Source organism: Conger conger, chromosome 1 (genome assembly GCF_963514075.1).
Source record: "Conger conger chromosome 1, fConCon1.1, whole genome shotgun sequence".
In the NCBI taxonomy this organism is placed as follows: domain Eukaryota; kingdom Metazoa; phylum Chordata; class Actinopteri; order Anguilliformes; family Congridae; genus Conger; species Conger conger.
The window spans coordinates 23,533,433-23,556,129 of record NC_083760.1 but is presented as its reverse complement, the minus strand read 5'-3'; the positions used below and the strand labels follow the sequence as shown (position 1 = coordinate 23,556,129).

General features: G+C 43.3%; 1 protein-coding gene across 3 annotated transcripts in view; it reads right to left on the bottom strand.

Annotated features, from left to right (window-relative positions):
- Window positions 1-22,697, bottom strand: part of fancm (FA complementation group M) — a 44,111-nt gene that overhangs the window by 7,049 nt on the left and 14,365 nt on the right. For all 3 annotated transcript variants that reach the window (XM_061221594.1, XM_061221769.1, XM_061221683.1), the window contains exons 5-14: window positions 13,704-13,835; window positions 13,102-13,234; window positions 12,590-12,682; window positions 12,039-12,131; window positions 11,055-11,257; window positions 9,837-10,043; window positions 9,262-9,490; window positions 8,865-9,016; window positions 8,088-8,246; window positions 58-1,804 (exon numbers count right to left, since the gene is read on the bottom strand). In XM_061221594.1, coding sequence (XP_061077578.1) covers window positions 58-1,804; window positions 8,088-8,246; window positions 8,865-9,016; window positions 9,262-9,490; window positions 9,837-10,043; window positions 11,055-11,257; window positions 12,039-12,131; window positions 12,590-12,682; window positions 13,102-13,234; window positions 13,704-13,835 — 3,148 coding nt within the window. The remainder of the gene's footprint in view (window positions 1-57; window positions 1,805-8,087; window positions 8,247-8,864; window positions 9,017-9,261; window positions 9,491-9,836; window positions 10,044-11,054; window positions 11,258-12,038; window positions 12,132-12,589; window positions 12,683-13,101; window positions 13,235-13,703; window positions 13,836-22,697) is intronic.

The following is a 22,697-nucleotide window of genomic DNA, read 5'->3' as shown; positions in this document are numbered from 1 at the left end:
AATCATTAAATGGATGCTCTCGAACTTATACATTGATCATAGACATATTCCTCTTACCTGCAGGAGGGTTCACGGGCCCATTTTCACAGAAAGAACTGCCCATCTGCAACAATAACCGCCTGCTGGAAAGCAGGCCTCCCTGAGCTCTTGGGCTCTGGCCCTCAGATGTGGCTCTGCAGTGTTTGCTGGCAGGCAGCCCCGGCTGACCAGCGGCCCCTGATGGAGAGCGAGAAGCGACCCCACCAGATGTTGTGGGCAAGTGGGATGCACCGTGCAATCGCCTGACAATGGGGGACATCGACGCCACCTTTGAGGTCAGAGGTGAACAGTTCCTTCTTCCTGTGTTAACGGCTAGAGGGGTGGAGACACACCCCTGGTGATGATCCCTAGAATGTGCAGGTGAGGGTACAATGTCCCGCGGGGGGACCAGACTGTGGCCTTTAGTCCTGCTATGGGTCAGGGCCGCAGAGTGGTGGGAGACCTCTTCTGTTCTGGCCCCTGTTCCAGTCTCCTCCCCCTCGTCAGAGTCCTCAAGGGAGTAGCCCAGGTCAAAATTGACAGAAAAGAGCTCCTGGGAGCAGTCAAAGTCCTCAGTATCCTCCCTCGGTTTTTGACCTGCTCCAGCAGAAGAAAGGCGACTAACCTCCTCATTTCTCTTAGGTCTGCTATTATCCGCATCCTCTGAAGGTGCCTCAAGGGTGTGCCTCGGTGCCTGATCGCAAGGAGACTCTGGCATGCTGACACCGAGGAAGTCATCGTCATCTCCAAACAGGTCCATGCTCTCATCCGCTAGAACAGAGGGGACTGGGACCTCAATGACAAAAGGAGGCAGCTCCATCGATTGCTTGGGTGAAAAGGCGGATGCCCCTCCTGGAAGCCCCTGCGCATCTTTAACATCATCAAAAACTTCATCCCATCCAGGGCTGCTGTGGCCATTGCTCAAGGGCTCAGTGGGACCATCACCAGACATGGACTTCTCTTTTGCAAGAATGTCCGGAGGGAGGTTTTCTGAGTCGTGGTCAGGAGAAAGACTATCACCGAATTTCTCTTCGTCTTCTACATCCAGGCAGAAATTCACCTGAAACAGACCTCCCCACTCTTCAGGTTCAGGAGGGGCCTGCCCTTCCTTAAGCTCGGGTTTGGGGTCCGGCAAACTGTCCAGGTCTGAGCTAGGAAGTGGGGGCCTGGACAGGAAGTCCTTCACATCGGCAAGAAGGGCCCTCACCTTCTCTTGGGTCCCTGGGAGATGCTGCAGTTTGGGACAGACATCCCACTGGGGTAAATAAAACATGCTGCTAAGTTCGGGGCAGGGCTCCTCTGGTTGGCTGCTGTAGCCTGCATCAGAGCTGAATGGGCCCAGAAAACTTCGCTCTTCTGAGCTGTGACTGCCTGGAGAATGAGGATCAGTCAAAGACCTGACCTCCTCCTCTTCACTCCCATCAGGGATTACAATACAACCGTCCGATTCCATGTCTATATCTGGAACCATTTTATCTGATTGGTGAGTTTGACTTAAAGCTTCATAACCTCCACTGTCCTTCTCTAAAGGAGTTTTCTCCTTTATTGAGGTCCATGGAAGCTCTGGGGTCACAACTGGAGTCTGTAATTTAGGGGCCTTCCCCCCTGAGACAATAAAGTCCATGTCTACATCTTCGATGGAGGACGACTTCCTCTTGCAGCCGGCAAGGGAGGCTCGGTGCTCTTTTGAATTGGTGTCCGTATGAGGCTGGAAGGCTCCTCTGTGACCAACAACATCCTCTTTGCGGAGGAAGGTCATCAACTCTGCCTCATAAGCACAGCTTCCCTGCCAGGCAACAGCAGTGAAATCAATCAATGATACATTTAATCGAGTGTCAAACAAACAGAACCAAAGAGGTCAGAGGTTTAAATATACAGTTTGTTTCATTTGATGTGAAATGGGATCACCGTTGAACTTAATAGTGTATCCTGGTAAATGTTGTAATCATTACTACTTCACCAATAAAAAGATACAGAAAAACATATCCTACGAAAGGAGGGATGGGGGAGGAGGATGAGAGGCCTGCTCAAAACAATGGAAACATCAGTATAAAATGAATGTCCTTGATATGTACGAATTTGTATTACCAATGAGGCGCATGCTTTGTGAGTGCTGGTTTAAGAGCACCAGAGCTGTGGAGTATAGTCTCCTGAGAGTGTTGCTGGGTGCATAATGTGTGAAAGGAAGAGTCTTAGTAGCTAATGGAAAGAGGCTAAGGGGACAACTGGAAATGGCAGCTCATCGGAAATGCCACCCCCTGCCAACTTCCCAGATACCCTGCTGCTGCCTACATCACCACAGCCCACTCTACCAGCGGGACATGGTCAAAGGAGAAGGACAGCATGCCCTGCAGCTCCATAGGGAAAGCAAGGGAGCAGGAAGTCAAGGGACTAATGGAGTTTGGTAACAAGGAGCTCCAGGGAGCCCAGGAGGAAAAGGGAGGAGTACCCCTGATCGAAGGGGGGGGGGGGGGGGGGGTAAACCCAGTAATATCTCAGATTTTGACAGTGATCCATATGATCAGTAGAAAACAAAAATGAACTAAAAATACATTAACTAAAAATCAAAGAGTGAGAAATTAAGAACATCGCTTTAGGCGGCATTTAAAAATTGATTACTTTTTGAACCAGTGATTTGCTTAAAAAATGGCTGTGTCCTTTGTATATACACACACAATGGAGCAACGCGCTATGAGACTGCTGGCTCAAAGACTCCTTTCTAAAGTGGCACCTACTGTTCTTGGTATCCAGGGGTGTTGTTTGATTTCAAGGTCTCGGATTTGCATTCAGCAGAATGCCTTGGTTTCAAATAAACCAAGCAATTGAATTCAACTGCTTTGCTCTATAAATCACCCTGCAACAGTGCACCTGCCAAATAAACCAAATTGAATTAATCCTAACAGACTCCAGAATCACTCTGCTCCTACCATCTCACTCTTCAGGAGGATGTTTCTCTTCCTGATTGCTTTTTAAAGAGCTTCATAAGGAATTCATTATCAATATCATTAGTTGTATCATGGGTGGCACGGATGGTGCAGTGGGTAGCACTGCCGCCTCACAGCAAGGAGGTCCTGGGTTCGAATCCCGGTCGGCCGGGGCCTCTGTGTGGAGTTTGCATGTTCTCCCCATGTTTGCGTGGGTTTCCTCCGGGTACTCCGGTTTCCTCCCACAGTCCAAAGACATGTTGATTGGAGAGTCTAAATTGCCCATAGGTATGAGTGTGTGAGTGAATGGTGTGTGCGCCCTGCGCTGGACTGGCGACCTGTCCAGGGTGTATTCCTGCCTTTCGCCCAATGAATGCTGGGATAGGCTCCAGCCCCCCTGCGACCCTGTTCAGGATAAGTGGGTTAAAATAATGGATGGATGGATGGATGGATGGATAGTTGTATCATATTTAAAAAAGATTAAACATACTCTGGAGTGAACCTGACTAAGAATTCTGTTTCACATTCCTGTCAAAATGTCTTCTACATGGGGTACACAAACACGAGTTTGAGGAAGGGGCAAACGCTTGTGTACAATTTAGTGTTGCATACCCCAGATGGTTCAGTAATATCAGATTCAAAGCTCCACGTTTGCGCTCTCTTCATTTCCTGTCTCAGTGAATGGAAGTATAACAGCTTCATATGCACTCGCACCTCCATTCTCCTCTATCGATTCATCACATCCACGAAAAAAAACATGTCTATATGGAGCAGAAACCTGCCCTGTGAGTGTGCCAAGAATGAGAATGAGCTATCTGCACCTCATCATCTCCTTCTCCGGTGCTTTGTGCAATAATTTGCGCTCTAAAGGCATTTCATTTATGGACGAAATTAATGGGATATTGCATGGACAGTTAAACGAATCGAGGTCTCTGAGGGATGGTGAATAAAATAAAACAAACAAAACAACAAATAAAGCTCTGCCTATGTTTAGTGACCGTCTGCTCCACTCCTCTTTGTGAATGCTGTTCTTGAGTATTGAGGTCAAAGATGCCTAGCCTAGTTCCAGCTTCCTGTGGTTATACAACTATTCTGTGAACCGTTACATAACCAGACGGAGAGTCTGCCAGCGTCATGTCTGTCATAAAGGCCAGGAGGGGGGGAGGGAGGAGAAAATAGAATTATATGCAACTTCAGGTTTCACAATGAAGAAGATTACAATTAACCTTGTTTTAATTAACCTTGCTTTCTTAATCAACCCGGTATAATTCTTGAGGTGGCTCTCATTTGCAAGTATTGAGGTAAAAAAGAGGACGTTTCACAATGTAGGCCATGTAGTTAAACCCTCTCACATCATTCTCAGTGTATAAGCTCAGAGTCTGATCTGGCTGATCTGAAACAAAGGGCAGGGTAAATTAACAAAAATACAAATAAATAGGTCATAAAAGCTACGAAAGCCTCATTAAAAGATTATGGAAAGTGTCATGCGTTCTGTTCTAGAAGTAGATTTATTCATGTGCTAAAGGAGGACTCATGAAATCATGGGGGAAACTAATGGGGCAGAAATAATTTGGTGTAAAATTCACTGAATCTGAATGGGGCCCGTTTTCTTTAGGCAGTAATGCTGCTCCATAGATCTTCAGAAAGAATCCTTAATGCTGAACATGACTTCAGAAGGTAACTACATCAACACCTCTTTGGGGTGGATTTTAGAGAATAGGAGTGGGCAACAACAAGTACTGTCATATTGCAATAACAGAATTATTATTGTTTTGGGTATCAACGAGGGGACCAGGCTCCAGAAAACGACTAAACCGTTTTTCTTGGCGGAGAAATTAATTTGTTCTGAAGGCCGACTAAAAGAAAGGTTACAAATATTTTTTAATTTGTTCACTCCCCCTACAAATACCCAGCACTTTTCGGCTCCTGAATTCACTGCAGTTTATCAATTTCTGACAGGATAATGCAAATTTAGCAAATTTAATAGCCATATCATGGGTTCCATCAGTAATCAAAACCAAACCCACACTTAGAAACAACAATAAAGATAAATAGGGAAAAAATGTAATAAAACCACTATGGGGAAATAACATCATAGTAGCCTATAGTAACTGGAGAGAGAAAAAATGGCCTTAAATGGAGTTAAATGCCCCAGTTTTGGAGATTATTCATTTTTCTTTGTTAAGACAACAATATTACTTTCTATTTTATGACTGTTATTAGGTTCAATCTATGTACTGTGTCTATTTTGCAATTTATTTAGATATATAAAAATGGTATACTTTTTTATGTTGAGAAATATACAGTATATACTGTGGCTTAAACGTTGTGCCACCAGCTCGTCTGGAGCCCTGGGGGAGGTTACTATTTTCAAAATGGAGGATAAACTGCCTGCAGACATTACTTTTTCAATGGCCCTATATTTAAGTGATCTAGTATACTGCAAAAGAGTGTGAGATACTCAACTAATTAGGCACAAAGGACAAAGGTTTAGTTAAATGGTTGGCATTTCTACAGCGCCTTTATCCAAAGCGCTGTACAATTGATGCTTTTCATTCACCCATTCATACACACACTCACACACCAACGGCAATTGGCTGCCATGCAAGGTACCAACCAGCCTGTCAGGAGCATTTGGGGGTTAGGTGTCTTGCTCAGGGACACTTCGACACAGCCCGGGCGGGGGATCGAACCGGCAACCCTCCGACTGCCAGACGTCTGCTCTTACTGCCTGAGCCATGTCGTTAGTTTAGTTTAGTTAAGTTTAATTTTGTAATTTTTAAAAATATTCATGGGGTCAACATGATCTGGGTTAATCCAAGATTCTCAAATAAATGAAAATATCCAACACATACAGATGAAAGATATGAGTACACATTGAATATCATCACTAAGTTTAGTAAGGTTTGTCTGGTACTTCAAGTCAAAAGCCACATCAAAAGCCATAACAAATGAAGTTGTAGAGAATTTTAAACTGGAGAATAGGGGCTAGAAAACATACAGATCTCTAGACATTCCATTGATGTCCCTAGGCAGATACAGAGCTAATCAAAGATAGTCAAATGAATAATCTGATTCAAATGAATGCCTTTCATAATTCCCCAAATCATTTGTGAAAGAAAAGCTGGAGTGCTTCTGGTGAAGGGTACTGACAGGAACAGCCACCTAATTCCGTATGAAATCCCCATCCTTCTCCAAGTGGCCTGAGCAGAATTCCGATCCTAATGACTTAATATCTTAATCCCAGTCACAGTCTGGCTGTTTTGAGTTATTAAACAGGGTATTTAGCAATAGTGAACCAGATTATTTGAGAATAAATTCCAATTGATTTCCCAATTTATTGGAAATCTGGATTCGGTAAATACGTAGGCTGAGCAAAGTGAAAAGAAACAGTGATGGATGGAAGTTATTTACACACCGTACATCCCGTGCTTTCACATTGCCACCAGTCTGTTCTTTGTTTGTCTCCATGTAAAACAGTATTTACAGCTGGACTCACGAGCTGACCTAAGCCATCAGCAACCTCATTTTAACAGGGTTGCAAATGGCCTGGACGCAAAGTGGACACGGATCTTAGGACAGACAGACTACTTAGTACATGAAAAGAATAAGATCACACTTAAATACAGGGCTTATTTAAGACATGAACATGGCATCAGAATATGCAAACATTTTTAGTTAATAGTTGCTGGCACACAGTCCATTGCCCGTTTTTGTATAAGTTGCTCATCGTCATTAAAAGTCGTTTTTACGATTTGGTTTATAATTACCTTTATTTAATCTACCTTCATACAAACTATCCCAAATTATTACTTGCAGTGGCCATGCTGAGCTTTGGCAACCCGTGCTGTAGTGTGAAGACTCTGCAGTGCTGTAGCTACATCACTGGAGCTGGTGCTGCCAATGAAAGCATGACTCATCCCCTGGGGGACTCAGTACAGAGTACAGAACATCCCGCCCTGAACAATTACTTCTGCAAGGTCACGCCTCCAAACCCATCTATATGCTGTACATCTGAGACTGAATTTTGAGGCTGACTGTTCAACAAGGATGGATCTCCTTGCGAGGATGTAAACAATGAACACTTTAAAATGTGATACAATGCAGATGCCTTCTAGAAATTAAGTTACATGAACCACACAAAAGCTACTCTGATCAATCTCCTTGACAACAGAAAGCACTTAGTGCCGTGCAGTTTCTGCGCAAATACAATCACTTTTCATTTAGATAATGGGGTCCCATGTGTTACACAACAGCCACTTATGTACCTTTGATTTCCCTTTAAGGTCAAAACATACACTTACTATAACCCATTCAATAAGAAGATTTTCATCTATGGACAATTGCCATGGTTACCTGGCTTAGCAAGTTCTTCCTGTAGAAGGTTTAAGCTACAGGCTAGCTTTCTGAAAATACTATGGATGACGCAGATGGAAGAATCCATTAAATGGAAGGGGCTCCATTATACTTACAAAGGGCTGGTTCGGTTTATACAATGCAAAATGTTCTAGTTATATGTTCCAATAGTAGTTGCAATATCCCAACAGTAATTGCGTTGTAATAGCGATAACATAACTTCAATTATGCTGTGATGAAAACTATCCTGATGAAAATAAAAAAATTATAAAATTGACTGAGGTGCCCCATCTCCATTACTGTTGGTCATAAAGAAATGGTTCATATATCAATTTATAGGTCTCAATTATCCAAGACCAAACTTTCTGGAAATGGTGTGGACATTATAACCAATCTAGGTTTCAAAATTATAATCACCCATAACTGTGTCACCTTTCATTTTGGGGTGAGCGTAATATTTATAGGAAAATAGAACTGCTGAAGACCTTATCAGTGATATAAGAGCCATGCCTCTATGACCAACAGTAATAGGGATAGGGCAAGTTAAAGTCATGGAGTCATGCAAATGAGTGCGAACTTCAACAATCTGAGTATTGAAGTGTAATTTTAGTTCCAAGAGTTTCTTACGTATAAGGCCAATCAGCATGCCAAATCTCATTAAAATCCATGACGATGCAGTATAAATGTGTGTCAATGGTAGCAATGCTAGGGTGTGTGTGGAGGTGTTATAACAGACAGGTCGGTGAGGTGGGGCCGGTATGCACAATGTATCCAGATCAAAATCCTCACCTCCTCCTCCTGCCTCATGCTGTCGATGAGCTCCATGACGTGGATGAAGTGCTGGCAGCGGTCTGAATGGTTGACCCTGTGCGTGGGGAAGGGCCGGTTCTGCCAGTACCTCCACTCCCACAGGGACAGCTCCCGAGACTGGGCCTCAGTCCCTTGCTCCTGCAAGAATCGACCAAATCCATTGGGATAAAAAAGTCTGGAAAAGTGCTCATGTGTTGCCTTGTCAAAAGGTGTTCCTCAAGGGTCAATAGTGGGTATAGGCAAGTTCACCATTTACATCAATGGCGTCGTTATATTTTCATTTAAGTAATTTATACCCCTCAAATCCTGAATATAACACATAAGAAATTGAAACTTGACGGTTAAAACTCACTGTTGCACTGATTTCAACCTCAGTTACATTTGAGTGAATGACTGAATGAATGAATGGATGGCCACTCAAAACCATGATCATGTTAACATGCAAAACAAGCAACTCATTAGCTTTTGAGTTTAAAAGTCCAGTTCATATTTATTTATACTCAGTAAATAAATATTTATATATTTATACTTTCTAAGATTAGAATAATCATTTAATTATTTTGAAAATATTTCCATAGGTTAAATTTTACATATTAATAATAATTGTATCGCTTAATGTTTTACAAGTGTACGGGCCACTGCTAGTCCAACTAACCTACAAATATGAAGTCAAAATATAGAACAGAGAAGTTAAATATGGTCCATCTGTAGACTTAAAGAAAACCATTTTTTACCGCCGAATGTGAAAGTTCTCACCTCAGGGAGAGCATCATTCGGAAAGGACAGGAAGTGGGAGTGGCTCAGCACTGGCTGTGGCTCGTCCGCCCCTAGCCGCAAGGTGGAAGACCACAGGGAGAATTCCTTGGGGGTAAGGAATCCATCTTCACGAATGTTTTCGCAATGACCCCCTGCAAGACAGCAACCCAAGTGTGTAAGACAGCCACCCAAATGTAAATCACAATGTGTAAGAGTTCCTTACTAATTACATTAACAGTCTTCACAGCTACGGCTTGTGAAAACACAAAAAAGTACAAGCTGCATAAAGACAGATGACCAGGCCCTGGGAAGCTAATAGGGGCTGTAAAAAGGCCATTGGGAAAAAGAGCTAGGAATCAATCACACACCCATGTGACTCTTAGAGCCATAGACTCACTAGTGAGGAAGGACTCCTGAGCCTCAGCGATGGACCTACGGCCCTTGGAAGAGCGCCGCCCTGTCTCCCGATGCTCAAACTGCCCGCAGGTGATGAACATCTTGTGCAGGGTGGGGCTCACGCCCTCGGGAAGCATGCGGGGGCTGTGGGGGAACATGTGGAAGCTGTGCTTCTTCCCCATGATGGACTTGTACACGCTCCGCTTGTTCATCTGGCTCTGGTTGTAGGTCTGAGACGCAAGGGGAAATTGAAACTCCACTTAAGCACAATTTTACCACTGCGCTTAGCTTCATGAACCCACAAGACAGGGAGGAATCGTGCCATAAACTGTGATGGAAAATGCAACATTCAATATCTTTGTCTACAAGCTCGGGCAAAGCTCTCCTGCAATTTGAAATGCTACATGAAACCAATAAAGCTCAAACCCCCCAGATTATTCTGCGTTATATAATTTCTGTGTAACTAAGAAGAACCCTCTTCATGAGGACTTCATGAGGAAGCTCAGCAGACAGGAAATAGACAGGAGCTGAGGGCCAAACCAAATGAAAGGAGCTCCAGTGTGGGAGGGCCCTCACCCTCTCCTCGCGGCCCTCGGCCAGGATGACCACGATGCGGCCCTGGCGGTGCCGGCCGGTCCGGCCCATGCGCTGCACCAGACGGATCGGGCTCTTCTGGGCGTCGAAGCACACGATGAGGTCCACGTCGCCAATGTCCAGCCCCTCCTCGCCCACACACGTGGACACCAGCGTGTTGAAGCCTCCCTCCCGGAAACGACGCACTACCTGGAGGGCAGACGGCATGGTGCGGTTACCCACCTGCTCACACGGGTACTGCAGGTTTAACACCGTGGTCCTTACTCCAGGTCCTGGAGAGCTGCAGAGTGTGCTGTTTTTTTTGTTGTTACTCAGGACTTATTAGATCAATTAAAGCAATTAATTACACAGTTAACACACCTCATCTGGTTTCTTGCGCCTGAATTGGTTGCCGATATTAAGGCGAAAGCAAAAACCAGCACACCCTGCAGCTCTCCAGGACCAGGAGTGAGGACCAGGGGTTTAACATAATAATGTATTCCATTTGCATATTCAGGGTACTGTAAGACTTCATCTGATTATGCCTGGAATGGGAGATGCTGAAGCTTCCCTCTGTCATTATACTCAGCGTCTCCAAGGACAGAGAAATGAGAAATGTCTAAATTAAGCACTTATTTTAGCATAACAGCTCAATAATTCAAGAGGCTCTTTTTACATGTTTGAAAGGATGGGAATTCTTGGCTCACAGCAATGAAAAAAACATAACCCAAGCGGCACAGTGTAAACAAGGCTCAGTCTTAGATTCAGTTAAAAGACAGAGAAACATTAAGCAGAAGAGATGACGAATGTAACACCTTGTCAAAGTGCACAGAGCAGATCTTCTGTCGAGTGTCTTGAGTTCCACCCCTCGATGAAATTTTAAATTTCTTTTTATTCATTAGTTTATTTGTCAGGGACAATGCAAAGAACATTGTAATAGGTTCCAATAACATGAAATAGATTTCTAGCCAATGCTAATTAGCATTCCCTGTCCCTGGTTAGGCTTTTTTACTTAACAATGATCATTACATATCATCATTACCAAAAGTACATTAGTTAAAGTGAGCACATAGCAAATAGTGACATTACATCACATAAGTCATTTTACATGTGTTGCGTATATAATCAAGCCTCCTGGGCTCAGATGCCCAGGGGCCAGAGCAGGGCACTCATAGGGTTATTCTAGTGGTGCTGAGAGTTTTGGGAGTTTTGGGAGCATACCTCCAGCTGCTCTTTCTGGGTGAACCCACGCACTCCCTTCCCGGCCGAGGCTTGGCCCATGAAGGTCATGACACGGATCAGCGGGAGGTGGCGGTTCAACATGGCGGCAATCTCCTGTACGCTCTCGCGGAAGGAGGAGAAGATCATCACGCGAGTACTGGCGCTCTTGGCCCCGCCTTCGGAGCTGGACCCCTCCCCTGGACCTATCAAATAAGAGTAAATCACATGCAGCAAGACACCAGGACTGGGACACTTGCTCTTTGAACTTATATACCCACCAGCATCCACAGAGGCGATTCACATTGAACTCTGGGCTGTGATTAGCTGCTGATGGATGAGGGAAATAATACTGTTGTGGCTGTAAATGAATACTCGCCTAGAATTATTGAAGGTGGAACATCCTTTTGCTCTTGTCAATAACCCCAAAGTGGCTCCAAATAACAGACATTATTTGTGAATTATTTTCTATGTGCCGTTCACTACTGACAATACTGCGCTTCCACCTCGTTCAAAGCAGTTTTCATTTACTTTGCATACATTTATGCAATGTAATTGTACAGTTTTGTTCTGGTTTGCCAGCCAATGGAAAATCTGCTGCTTCAGAACAAACTTCAAATCTGTGATTTATTCTACAAATCTGTCATTAGAATTCTTGAACAAACAGTACTAAAATTAAGGTAGACATTTTAAATTGACCAAAAACCTCAGTGTGTTCATTTCAGGCCGCAACCTTAACTGAAAATATTTAACATCCACCTAAAGACTGCTGCACAAGCAATCACCCACAAGCACCAGTCCCAATGCCAGAATCTGCACTGCAACAGACACCATCAGGACCATTTTGTTACTTTTCTGAAAATGGGGCTGCCAAATTTAGTATTGCTAAGGGATATTATGTGCTTAAAACTGAGCACTGCCTGAGCCTGCTCCCACGCACGGCTGGTATCCGGGTGCATGTTCTTCCTTCAGCTCTGCTGCACGTACCTGTGCTCTCGGCCCACATCTGGAAGTGCTGCACCACCACGTCCTCCAGCTTCTGCAGCTTAGGGTGGCTGTACATGAAGGGTTCCCCTGGCCCTGCAGACAGCAGCACAGACAGCAGGCTTACTGCACATACAGGCATTCAGTCACAACCAGGGCTGCACACTGCACAAACTAAAAACTCAGTCCAAATTCAACTTCAATTCTATTTGTATCGCGCTTTTCACAGTAAACTGTCACAAAGATGCATTACAGAAGGGAAGAAACAGGGAATACAGGGAATACCCCAAATAGCATATGAGGTAAACAACTCCCAAATAAGTATTTTAGTCTTATATTTAAACTTTAAATATTGTATTGTATAAAAAAGAAGACAAAACCATTGCCAATGAGGTGAGACAGTCTGAGGCATCTTAAGAGTCAATAATGCAATAGGGCAAGACTGTTTCACATATTTTCCACTTGAGGAAAAAGTCTCACTACATGATTATAGCTTGGTTATTCTTTATTGCAGTGTAAAGCACAGCACGCAGACTAGGGTGAAAGCATTGTACCTGCACTGGGCTTCATAAAGAGGGCCTCCATCTCCTTGTACAGGTCCATGAAGTCCCCAGCACGCTGCAGCTCGTTCCGGGCCCGGGCCATCTCTGTGGACACACGTCACAGTCACATGACCAAGGGTATAACTGGCTATGAGCCCAGAGCTGATTGGAAGAAAATCTGGAAGGATGGAATCTTGAAAACAAAGACACAACTGCTTTCTGTAAAGTTGCACTGTGGTATTGATTGGAGGAGGCATAGTGTAAATGTGAAGCTCTTAAGTCTCGGGGCAGCTGTGCTGCTCACTGGTGGTAAGAGTAAAAACTCCCCTGTTTGCAGACAGGAGGGTGAACTGGCCCACTGAGACCATTACAGTAGCCAACAGATGCACTGTTAATCAGTCTCACTAACTGTGCTTAAATCTACACTGCAGACAGATTATGGTCCCCTTTCCAGTGCAATAAATAGGTACTTAAACCCCACAGGCTCTTGCTGCCTCCACACTGGATGTGTCAGCGTCTCCCACCTTTAGTGCCGTCCATGATGCCCTGCACGAAGAGGAAGAGGGAGCGTAGCCCCATCTGAAGCAGGAGCTCGTATCCGTGGTACAGGCTTATGCACAGGGCAAAGTCCCCCTCCAGCACCCCCTGCTGGGCTCCCTGTGAACAGCGGACACAACAGGGGCGCTGCGTCAGCCCAACGAAAAGCAAACGAAAGAGCTTCCTGCCACAGGACTGAGCAAATGGAGAAACCATTGGTTCAGTTATTTTTGCAGTAAGCACGTGTCAAATTTCAGGAGCAAATGCTCCGAAAATGTGAGCACCGTAGAGCCCTGCCTCAGTTGGGTTACTTCAGTTTGCAACTGCATATACAGATAGTGTGCGCATCTCAGTATGCCGTGAGATGTATTATTTGGAAAAAGTAGTGAATGCAGCTGAATATGTTTTAGTGGTGGTATGGTTGAGGTGAGTTTCCCCCTCATCAATGTATAGTGCATTGAGTCACTGGCTGGTGAGAAAACAACAATTCCTTGGATTTATATTGTGCTTATGACAGTTTTGGCTATAGTGTCTGTATTACACTATGAGGATGGCTCTGTGGCACTTTGTGTGGATGTTAATACTACACCAGGACACGAGGGGGTGGGTTCTTGCGGAACTGGTCCCGGGCCAGGATGAGCTGATACTTGGTGAGGTTGCGCAGATCCCGATGAGACAGAACTCCCATCAGGGTCAAGCGGCCTGTGAACTTCTCCAAGAGCTGAAGAGGAACGATGACAGGCGAGAGAAGAGGGTGCAGACGATGAGTCATTCAGCCAGAGCAATTTTACTGGCATGTTGCGCTCAAATGGCTGAGTTTTAATAATAATAAGAATACATTTTATGTGTGAAGTGCTTTTCCGAAGCTCAAAGATTTCCTCTTCCCGTTCATGAGAATAAATTCACAGTTTAGACCTCCTGTGCTGGTTGTACTGTATTCCTTGTTTTCGCAGTCTCTCAGAGGGAGAGCACCATGCTGAGCCCCGTCTAAACATTTTACAAATGAATCTTTTACAAAAGCACTGAATCGCCCTTTGAGCTGAAACCGCTTCAGTGCTTTTCAGAATAAACTCAGTGTCGATTCATGGTACCGGAAGCGCTCTGGCACTCGACAAGTGGTATGGGATGTGATGGTAAATGAGGTCTTATACAACAGGCCATCCAGTGCAGGTTTGGATTTGAATTTTGAATTCCTTGAACAACAATCACCTTTGCCACCAGCATTTTGACTGTTATAAGAGACCTTTTCCCATAAGGCATTGGACTGAAAACCTGTCTGTCGTTTTAGCAGTAGAAAGCAAACTTCTTTAAGTTCAGCAAACTTTGCTCTCAGAAATGAAGAACAGAAAGCAGAGAGTGTCAAACGTTCAACAGTGGCAAAAGCCGTTGATATTGCCCATCTTCAGTAATCAAACGAGAGTGCAGCACTGAACATTTGAGAGATCATGGTCTCCAGGCAACAAGTCACCACTTGATTGTTCCACCGCCCCCTTTCCTCTAAGCACTGGCTGGGTCATATCTCGGTCTGGGTCATAACACGGGACTCATTTTGAGACTGATTTCAACATCTTGCTTCACAGCCATGGTTTAATTTTGACCAGGGTCAGGTCCTATTTCCACACACATAGCAATAACTGTAAATCCAACTCCCAAACTGAGAGTTACCATCCACTCACCCATTCACCCGCTCATCAAAAAACCATAAATCATTCAATTCTTTCAACAGCTTGCTCAATAACTTAATGCAGAAATAGGTGATAAACACAATGGATCCAGAGTAACCATTAATGCAATAACACTAAGGCGCAGACCAAATAGTGTCATTACAATAGCCAAGTAATACATTTCATTTAATCTCGAATAGGGTTGCAGGTGATATTTTTGCCAAGACTAGTTATTAACACAAGAATGATCAATACAGTAGATTTAACACCTCAAATGACCACTTAAAATATGTCAAATGAAACCAGACACAAAACAGAACAATACTATGGTTAAGGGTATTCAAAATTTTAATATTTGATAGGATCAAAAAACTATCCTATCTGAAGATACAACCATATGGATATGGGAATTCTAATATTTGATATGATCAAAATATTATGCTATCTGCAGATACAACCTATCATATAGGGGCTCTGCCAGCCTGTTCTTGCAGGAAGAGGCTTGCTAATGCTGCAGAAATTAAGCCTTCGGTGGTAAGTGGGTGCTGAGCACACATGAAGTAGTGTTCCATTAGTTGCTATTTTTGCTGACTGTTTCACAGGGCAATGCCTTGCATTTTACACGGAGAATGGACCAGCTGTGCCAGACAGGATTTTCTCCAAACCTTTATGTAACAAGATTATGGGGATACAATGAAATGGAGCCCCCCTCTCCAGAGTACTCTCATGCGCTGCCAGTTGCCACTAACCCCACCAACCTCTTGGCACTGGTCAAGGTGACGGGGTCTTTGTACTATTCCAACTCTTTGTTCCCACGCATGGGCTACACAAGGCCAGCTATCTTTAAATCCTCCAGGCAGTGAGTAGGCACTGGGGAACGGAGTAGCTTTTGCACATTGAGTGGTTCTGTTTGGTTTTAAAGGGTCTTTTTGTCTTCCCCTGCTAGCTTCTTTATTTTACAGTTTCCATACGGCACACAGTGATCACATGGAACAACGTGAGTGTGTGTGTGTGTGTGTTACAACAAAAGGATGCTTGAGTTAGCAACATTCCTATGCTGATTTACAGTAGTGCATTTCATTTATATAAAAAAGTGTTTGAGCGCGCGTGTGTGTGCGTGCGTGCGTGCGCACGCGCTTCCGCATGTGTGCATGTCTGTTTGTGCCAGCTTAGACTTCATGCCTATGACAACACAGCCTCCATCCGTGTCCTGTCCGTGTAGCCTGCCAGAAGACGCAGATGTCTAGCGTGGGTGTAATGGAAACGATTAGAGTGACGGCACTGTTTACAAACACACGACAAGGATCAAAGCAAACACCAACAGAGAGAGGGCTCCCACTTTACACTTCTTTGAAAAGCCCAGACTGATGCCCTTTTTATGCTCGGCTGGCCAAAGACATTTTACTGGGCATCTCAGAACTCAAAGCTCAGTCTTTTTTTAAGCCTCCAGATGCCCTTTGGAGACAGATGGATGTAAAGAGGGGAGATTAGAGCATCGGGATCCATTTAACAGCTTTTCATTGGATTAAAATCCTGGAAAGGGTGCTGAGCCTTTGATTCAGGCATGCAATCTTCAATCTTCATCAAAATTCCCTGAAAACAGGCAGCTCAATGTCAAACACAAGCAGTGAGGGGTGCTGAGTGGCTCATCTGGTTAATGTGCTGTTGTAGTGAATGGATGAGCCCCACGGGCCAGGGACCGAATGTTTCTGGGAGCCTGTACCAGGCTGGCAGCCTCGCAGGGTGACTCATAACTGCCAGTTACGTCGCCCAGGGTTAGACAGGGTTTGTTTGGCTGGCACAATATAGTCAGACTTAACAGGCATGGGCAACTTTACTAAGCAGGTAGCACTTGTGTCTTCTCCAAGTGTTTCATTTGGACTACTGGAAGCACTGCTCTGGACTTTGGCTCAAGGTCCAAAAAGATTGGAATGGTCCTGCTTGCACGTCATCATAAACAGGGCAGGTTCATGGTTTGATTAATTTGTGAGGAGTAATGAAGTCCCGCTCGTTCGCTGATGTCTTTCCCTAAGATGTAGTTAAAAACGGTCTTTCTAAAGCTCCAAGGAAGGAGAATCCACATTTGATCAAAGATACACACACGCAGAAACACAGGGCAAGCCCCTTTAACTAATGAGGTACACACAAACACAGTCCCTCACGATGATCAGAGGTACACAGAAACGCATAAATACAGGGCCAGGCTGTTTGCCTGATCAGATGGTGGTTCAATCCCCGGTGTGGTCGTGATAAGATCCACACAGCTGTTGACCAAGGTCCTAAACCCAACATTGCTCCCCCACTCCTCCTCTAATCAACATTACCTCACTTAGCATCAGCTAAATATCATGTAATGTAATAATAAAGACACACACACAAACACAGAGAAAGGCCCTTTGACTGATCATAAATACAAAAAACAAGAACAAGCCCCATTGACTGATCATAGAGACAGAAAACAACCCCAAAGACTGATCATAGATACAAAACACAGAACAGGCCCCATTGACTGATCATAGATACAAAACAGAGTAAGGCCCAGTAATGCACACACAGCAAGAGCCTGGAACAGGAGATGCACACAAACAGATCACAAACACACTGATGCATCCCTAGGCAGCCATTCACATGTCAGCTAGAGTAATGCCCTGGGAACATGACCTGGTCAGTCCAATAAGCAGGGCCGTAAAACAATCATGTCATAGCACAGTCTCTCTGCAGCGACCAAAGACTCATCAAGCAACATCTTTTCACCTCTGCAAAAATTCATGATGAATGAGCTTGGTTCTTGCGGAAAAGGAGAGAATAAGAGAGCACATAGTTTGTAAAGAAAACTGCAATGACTGACAAGACATGACTGTGCTTAGCTGCTTCAGTAAAGCAGCTGTGCCTCTGACATTACAGAAATGAAAATTAATTCCTGCACAAACACACATGCCTATGGCCATTTCCACAATAGCATGCGTGTGTGTTTGTTTGGGCATGTGCATGTATGTAAATGTGCCTGTATGAGGGTGTGTGTTTGTACACTCAGTGAGCACTTTATTTGGTATTTAGACTTCAGCTGCGGTGGCTTATCCACTTTGAGGTTTGACATGTTGTGCATTCAGAGATGTTCTTCTGCATAGGACTTTTGTAATGTATGGTTACTTGTGTTACTGTCACCTTCCGGTCAGCTTTGACCAGTCGGGCCCTTCTCCACTGACCTCTTTCATTAACAAGGTGGTTTTGCCCACAGAACTGCTGCTCACTGGATGTTGTGTAGATGTGTTTGCATAAGGGTGTGTTTAAGCATCTGTATGAGAGAATGCTTTTGTGCGCAGGTGTATACAGTGCAGTCAGTAAACATTTGGACAGTAGTACAATTTCTGTTCTTTTGGCTCAGAACTCCAGCAGATTGGATTTGAAATGAAACAATGAATAATGAGGTTAAAGTGCAGATTGTCACCTTTAATTTGAGGGAATTTACATGGATATCAAGTAATCCGTGAATGAATTACATAGTCCCCCAAATTTTAGGGGACCAAAATTTATTGGACAGTTGGCTTCTTAGCTATTTCTGATTAGTGCGGTATCTTGCTTTCAGATAGCTTCCAGTATCTTGTTTTGATTCTAGGCTTTTGATTGCCTCTGGAGTATGTTATTGCCATTTGTTAACATGAGGACCAGAGTTGTGCCAATGAAAGTCAAGGATGCCATTATGAGGCTGAGAAATAAGAAAAAACTGACCAAAAAATAAATAATCTGTTTGGGTGGTATGCTTGCATGTACATGTATCTGTATGAGGGCGAGTGTTAATGTGTGCATATGAGGGTGTGTGCGGGTGCATGTGAGTATACATGTCTGTATGAAGACGTGTCTGAGAACAGGTCAGCAGAGCTCATTCCCATCAGACTGGAGCTGTGGATTACATAACATTCTCTCCCCCTCCCCCTCCCCCCACCCCCTGTACATGCAAGACAGGGTTTTCCGCATGGTGGCTAGGACAGACAACACCATGATCAGCCCCTCCCTCGCTCCCTCCCCCCCTCCCTCCCTCACTATGTCATCCCCTTCCATCATGATCATTACTTTGTCATTAAAGATTCTGAGATGAAGACTGCAACATAAATGGAATCCATTACATCCCTTACTCACGAAAGACTTTCAATCTAAAACAATTGCTGCTTTCATTTTATTTGATGCGCTGTGGAAGATTAATTTGAATTTTTCTGAAAGATTCCACCTTTAATTGACAAAACAATCAACCTATAGCTGAAAGTCTGAAAGGCAAAAAGCCACCTGGTCACTGGAACTGAACCATTTATGAAAGAGTTCAAAAGAAAAGTTCATGCGAATTAAACAAACCTGAACTGTGTTAAAATCTGTTTAAAGCACAACATAATGCTCAAACTGAAATGCAAGAGATTGTTGAATAACAATTGTATAAAGAACCAGCATGCAGAGGGCCATGATTTTTGGTCCAAGATTTTGGTAGCCGCTGCCTCCAAGAAAGTGTTTTAAGATAACACTATATTAGATAAAATACTTTAAATGTTTAGCTATCATGTAGCCCATAACACTATAAAATTACATTTAACTGTACATCATAAGAAATGTAAAAATGTAAAAGGCTAGTTGACACAGATCAGATTCATTACCCCTATTAAATAATTTTCCCTCTCAGTGGATTAGTATGCTTGTTTATATTCTGTCAACTGAAAGATCATAATTATACCTCTTTTTTTTTTTTGCTCTTATTTACTCTGTATGGAATATGCCATATGATTTCTTGAACCATCATAAATGTCCTTGTATTTTGAATTAGCTTGCAGACGATGGATGAGGCATCTCACACAGGGCATCATTAACATCTTCATTAGACTTTCAAGGTATAGAAAGCAATTGTGCATTAGTGTGAGCGTTATCACTATTCCTTTGACTGGAGAGATCAAGCTACTTTGGCGGAACCATGATGGATGATCATGCTTAGTACAAAAATCACTACAATGAACCACTACAATCAGTTTTTGGTGGATTACTTGTAATCAGGTACAAAAAGTTATATGACTGAAAATGTAATTGGTAATGTGCCCTGCTGTATGTTCAAAAGGTGTAATCTCACCAACTTCCTTTTGGATCATCATTTACCCTTTTCATTACAGCACAGTTGGAACACACTGTGCCTGGTATTAAGAAAGGAAATTGGCTAGCGCTCAGAATTGTGACAGGACTCAGACAGCAGAGTCACCCAGCAAATCAGGTGATGAAAAAATCTGCAGTTGGACACAGCAGGGCGCCACAGACTCCACATCATCAGAACAAAGGATTTAAAGCTCTACGATGGCAGCAGGTATGGTTTACCATATTCATGAAAGGGTTCTGGGTACCAGCTAACACCTCAGTGGAAGGCCTGATTAGATAAAAGGCACTGCACCGTAGCCTCTTACTTATCGAATATTAAGCTAATTCCAAATCAAAATAAGAATTAGACTTTATTGGCCAAGTATGTTGTAAAGCATACAAGAAACTTACATTGTTAATCAGTAACTTGATAATAACTCAGTTTTAGATTACACTTGGTATAAGATATTAAATATGTTCATCATATTGTACATCATGAAAATACCTACATTATGGCATACCTACAGAAATGTTTGGCTCCAGCAGAGCTTGAAGTATGCAGTGGCCAGGGGGTGAGGGGTACCTGATTATTTTGCCCATTTGCTCCCTGGCTCGAGAAGTAAACAGGTCCTGGAAGGTGGGCTGGTTGCAGCCTCCAATCATTTCTGCAGTCTGACAAGCTGCAACCTGGGCCGGCCATGTTTTGCGGCCAAGCTGAACCAGACGGTTATGGAGGACTCACTAATGGCAGCCTCAATCTGCATCATCCTGTCCCTGCAATTTTAACTAACTATACAGAAAATAGGCTACCTTATTGAACTGGTATCGCACCTTTCTAGAGAAAAATATTTATTTGCAGAACCTCCACTTAGGTACTTGAGCACAAAACGATCAGTCTTTCCATGAGAAATTGTGTGGTTGTCTCATCCAATGTGCAGAAGATGACACAAATCAACATCATTCAGCTAAATATCCATCTGACCCAGATTCACTGCCTGCTGTGGATCTGACACAGGCTACTCAGGCGGCTACTGTTTTATTTATGCTTTGTATGCTTTACAAATGCTTAATACATCCCTATTATTCAAGGTGAGGAGGGATATAATTATTTTCGGGGTTTAGCCTCTCGCCACACTACGTACTACACAGCACTGACATAATTAACACAGCCTACACACCACCTTGTAAAAAGCCATTAATAATTCACACTCGCTTGGGCTTACAAATAGCTTGCATGCATTTAGAAGAAAAACACATTTTTAATCCTCCCCAGCCTAGAACAGGGCAGGGTTCAAAAGGGTGACAACGAATCCCTGCTTCGCAAACAACAAGCAGGAGAGAGAGGGGAGGAAATCAGGTCAGAATGTGGCCTCACTCAAGGGAAATAAAGGCACAGAACAGGAGAGCAAACACAAAACACGGCAATTCCAGCGTTATGGATGTGACATTTGGGCACAAAATTTGAAACAAAATCGCTCTGAAAAATTACTCTTCTTACATGATAAATGTTAATGCATATTATCATAACAACCCGTTGGCTGAGGGGAAGAGCCAAAAAAATAATTTTACAAATATTGTTAAAAACTGAATTGTACAGTCTAATGCAGAACGTTTGATATCCATGTAATGTAGGAGGCTTGGCTTAACATAAAAATAGCAATTTTGAAAATATTTATATCTTCGTCTTGATTTCCAGGAGGAGATACCAGCGTTATGGATGTGACACCATTGCGTTATGGATGTGACACGTCTGAAATACCCATTGTTTGAAGATATACTTCCCAATTACATTTTTAAACACATTTGCTGTCATCTGAAATGGTTCTGAATATCAGTTTTGACATTGAGAGAACCATCTGAAATGGTTTTGAATGTTTTCAAGATGGCCGCCAAATAGCATTGATTTCAATGGTAATGGGACTAGTAAATACATTTTTGAGCGTTTTCCTGTTGTTAGCCTACATTTTATCAGATTTCAAAATGGTCACAATCGACTGTCTGGGACATAATACGTTTAAGTGGCAAGAAAGTAAGTGTATTTTTTCATGCTCAGGTTGACATTACTGTGGAATTTCCCAAATAATGATGCCGAAGACAACACGCAGAGAAGGCAAAGTTGAGCTCACAGAGGGTGCCATTTAACAGGGGACCCATTAAAATGTAAGGCTGAATTATTTATCTCATTTTGCGCTTGGAATATCTCCTGTTTCTGCAATGACAATTACTTGTTGAAACAGAACATTACTCGCATGACGATTCCTATACCGTTTAGTAGACAAAAAAATGAACCGTAGCATCTCGGGAAACGCACTGCTACCGGAGGCAGCTGTGTTTGGGAAATTGGTGACTTGGAGGCAACTCTTAATGCAACCTGTGGATGGCGATAATGTAAAATCAGTAAATCTGAGAAGGTTATGCAGTCCCCCTACGAGGTGGCATTCAATTTCCGACCGGCATATGTCCCTGCCATAAATAAATCCAATACAACGCACGTTAAACCAACCAACTATAAAGCAAAACCAATAAATAAACGGAAAGTTCAGAGATTCAGAGGTTGTGGAAATTACAGAGTTCATTTTCACAGCCACGGGCAATTTATTTAAACTTTCATTAGTATGTATTATTGTTGCTGTCATTAATGTTAATTCATTAATTTGGTTAAAATACATTTTGTTCAATAACTGGTTGTCTTGAAACTTTTTCTGCGTTGTTGCGACCTTTTCTCACTTTGAGCACTGCATTTTCTCGGGTACATATTTTACATTTTAACCTGGTTCTACGCTATCAGGTGAAATTTGAGTTCCTAAACGTTTCGC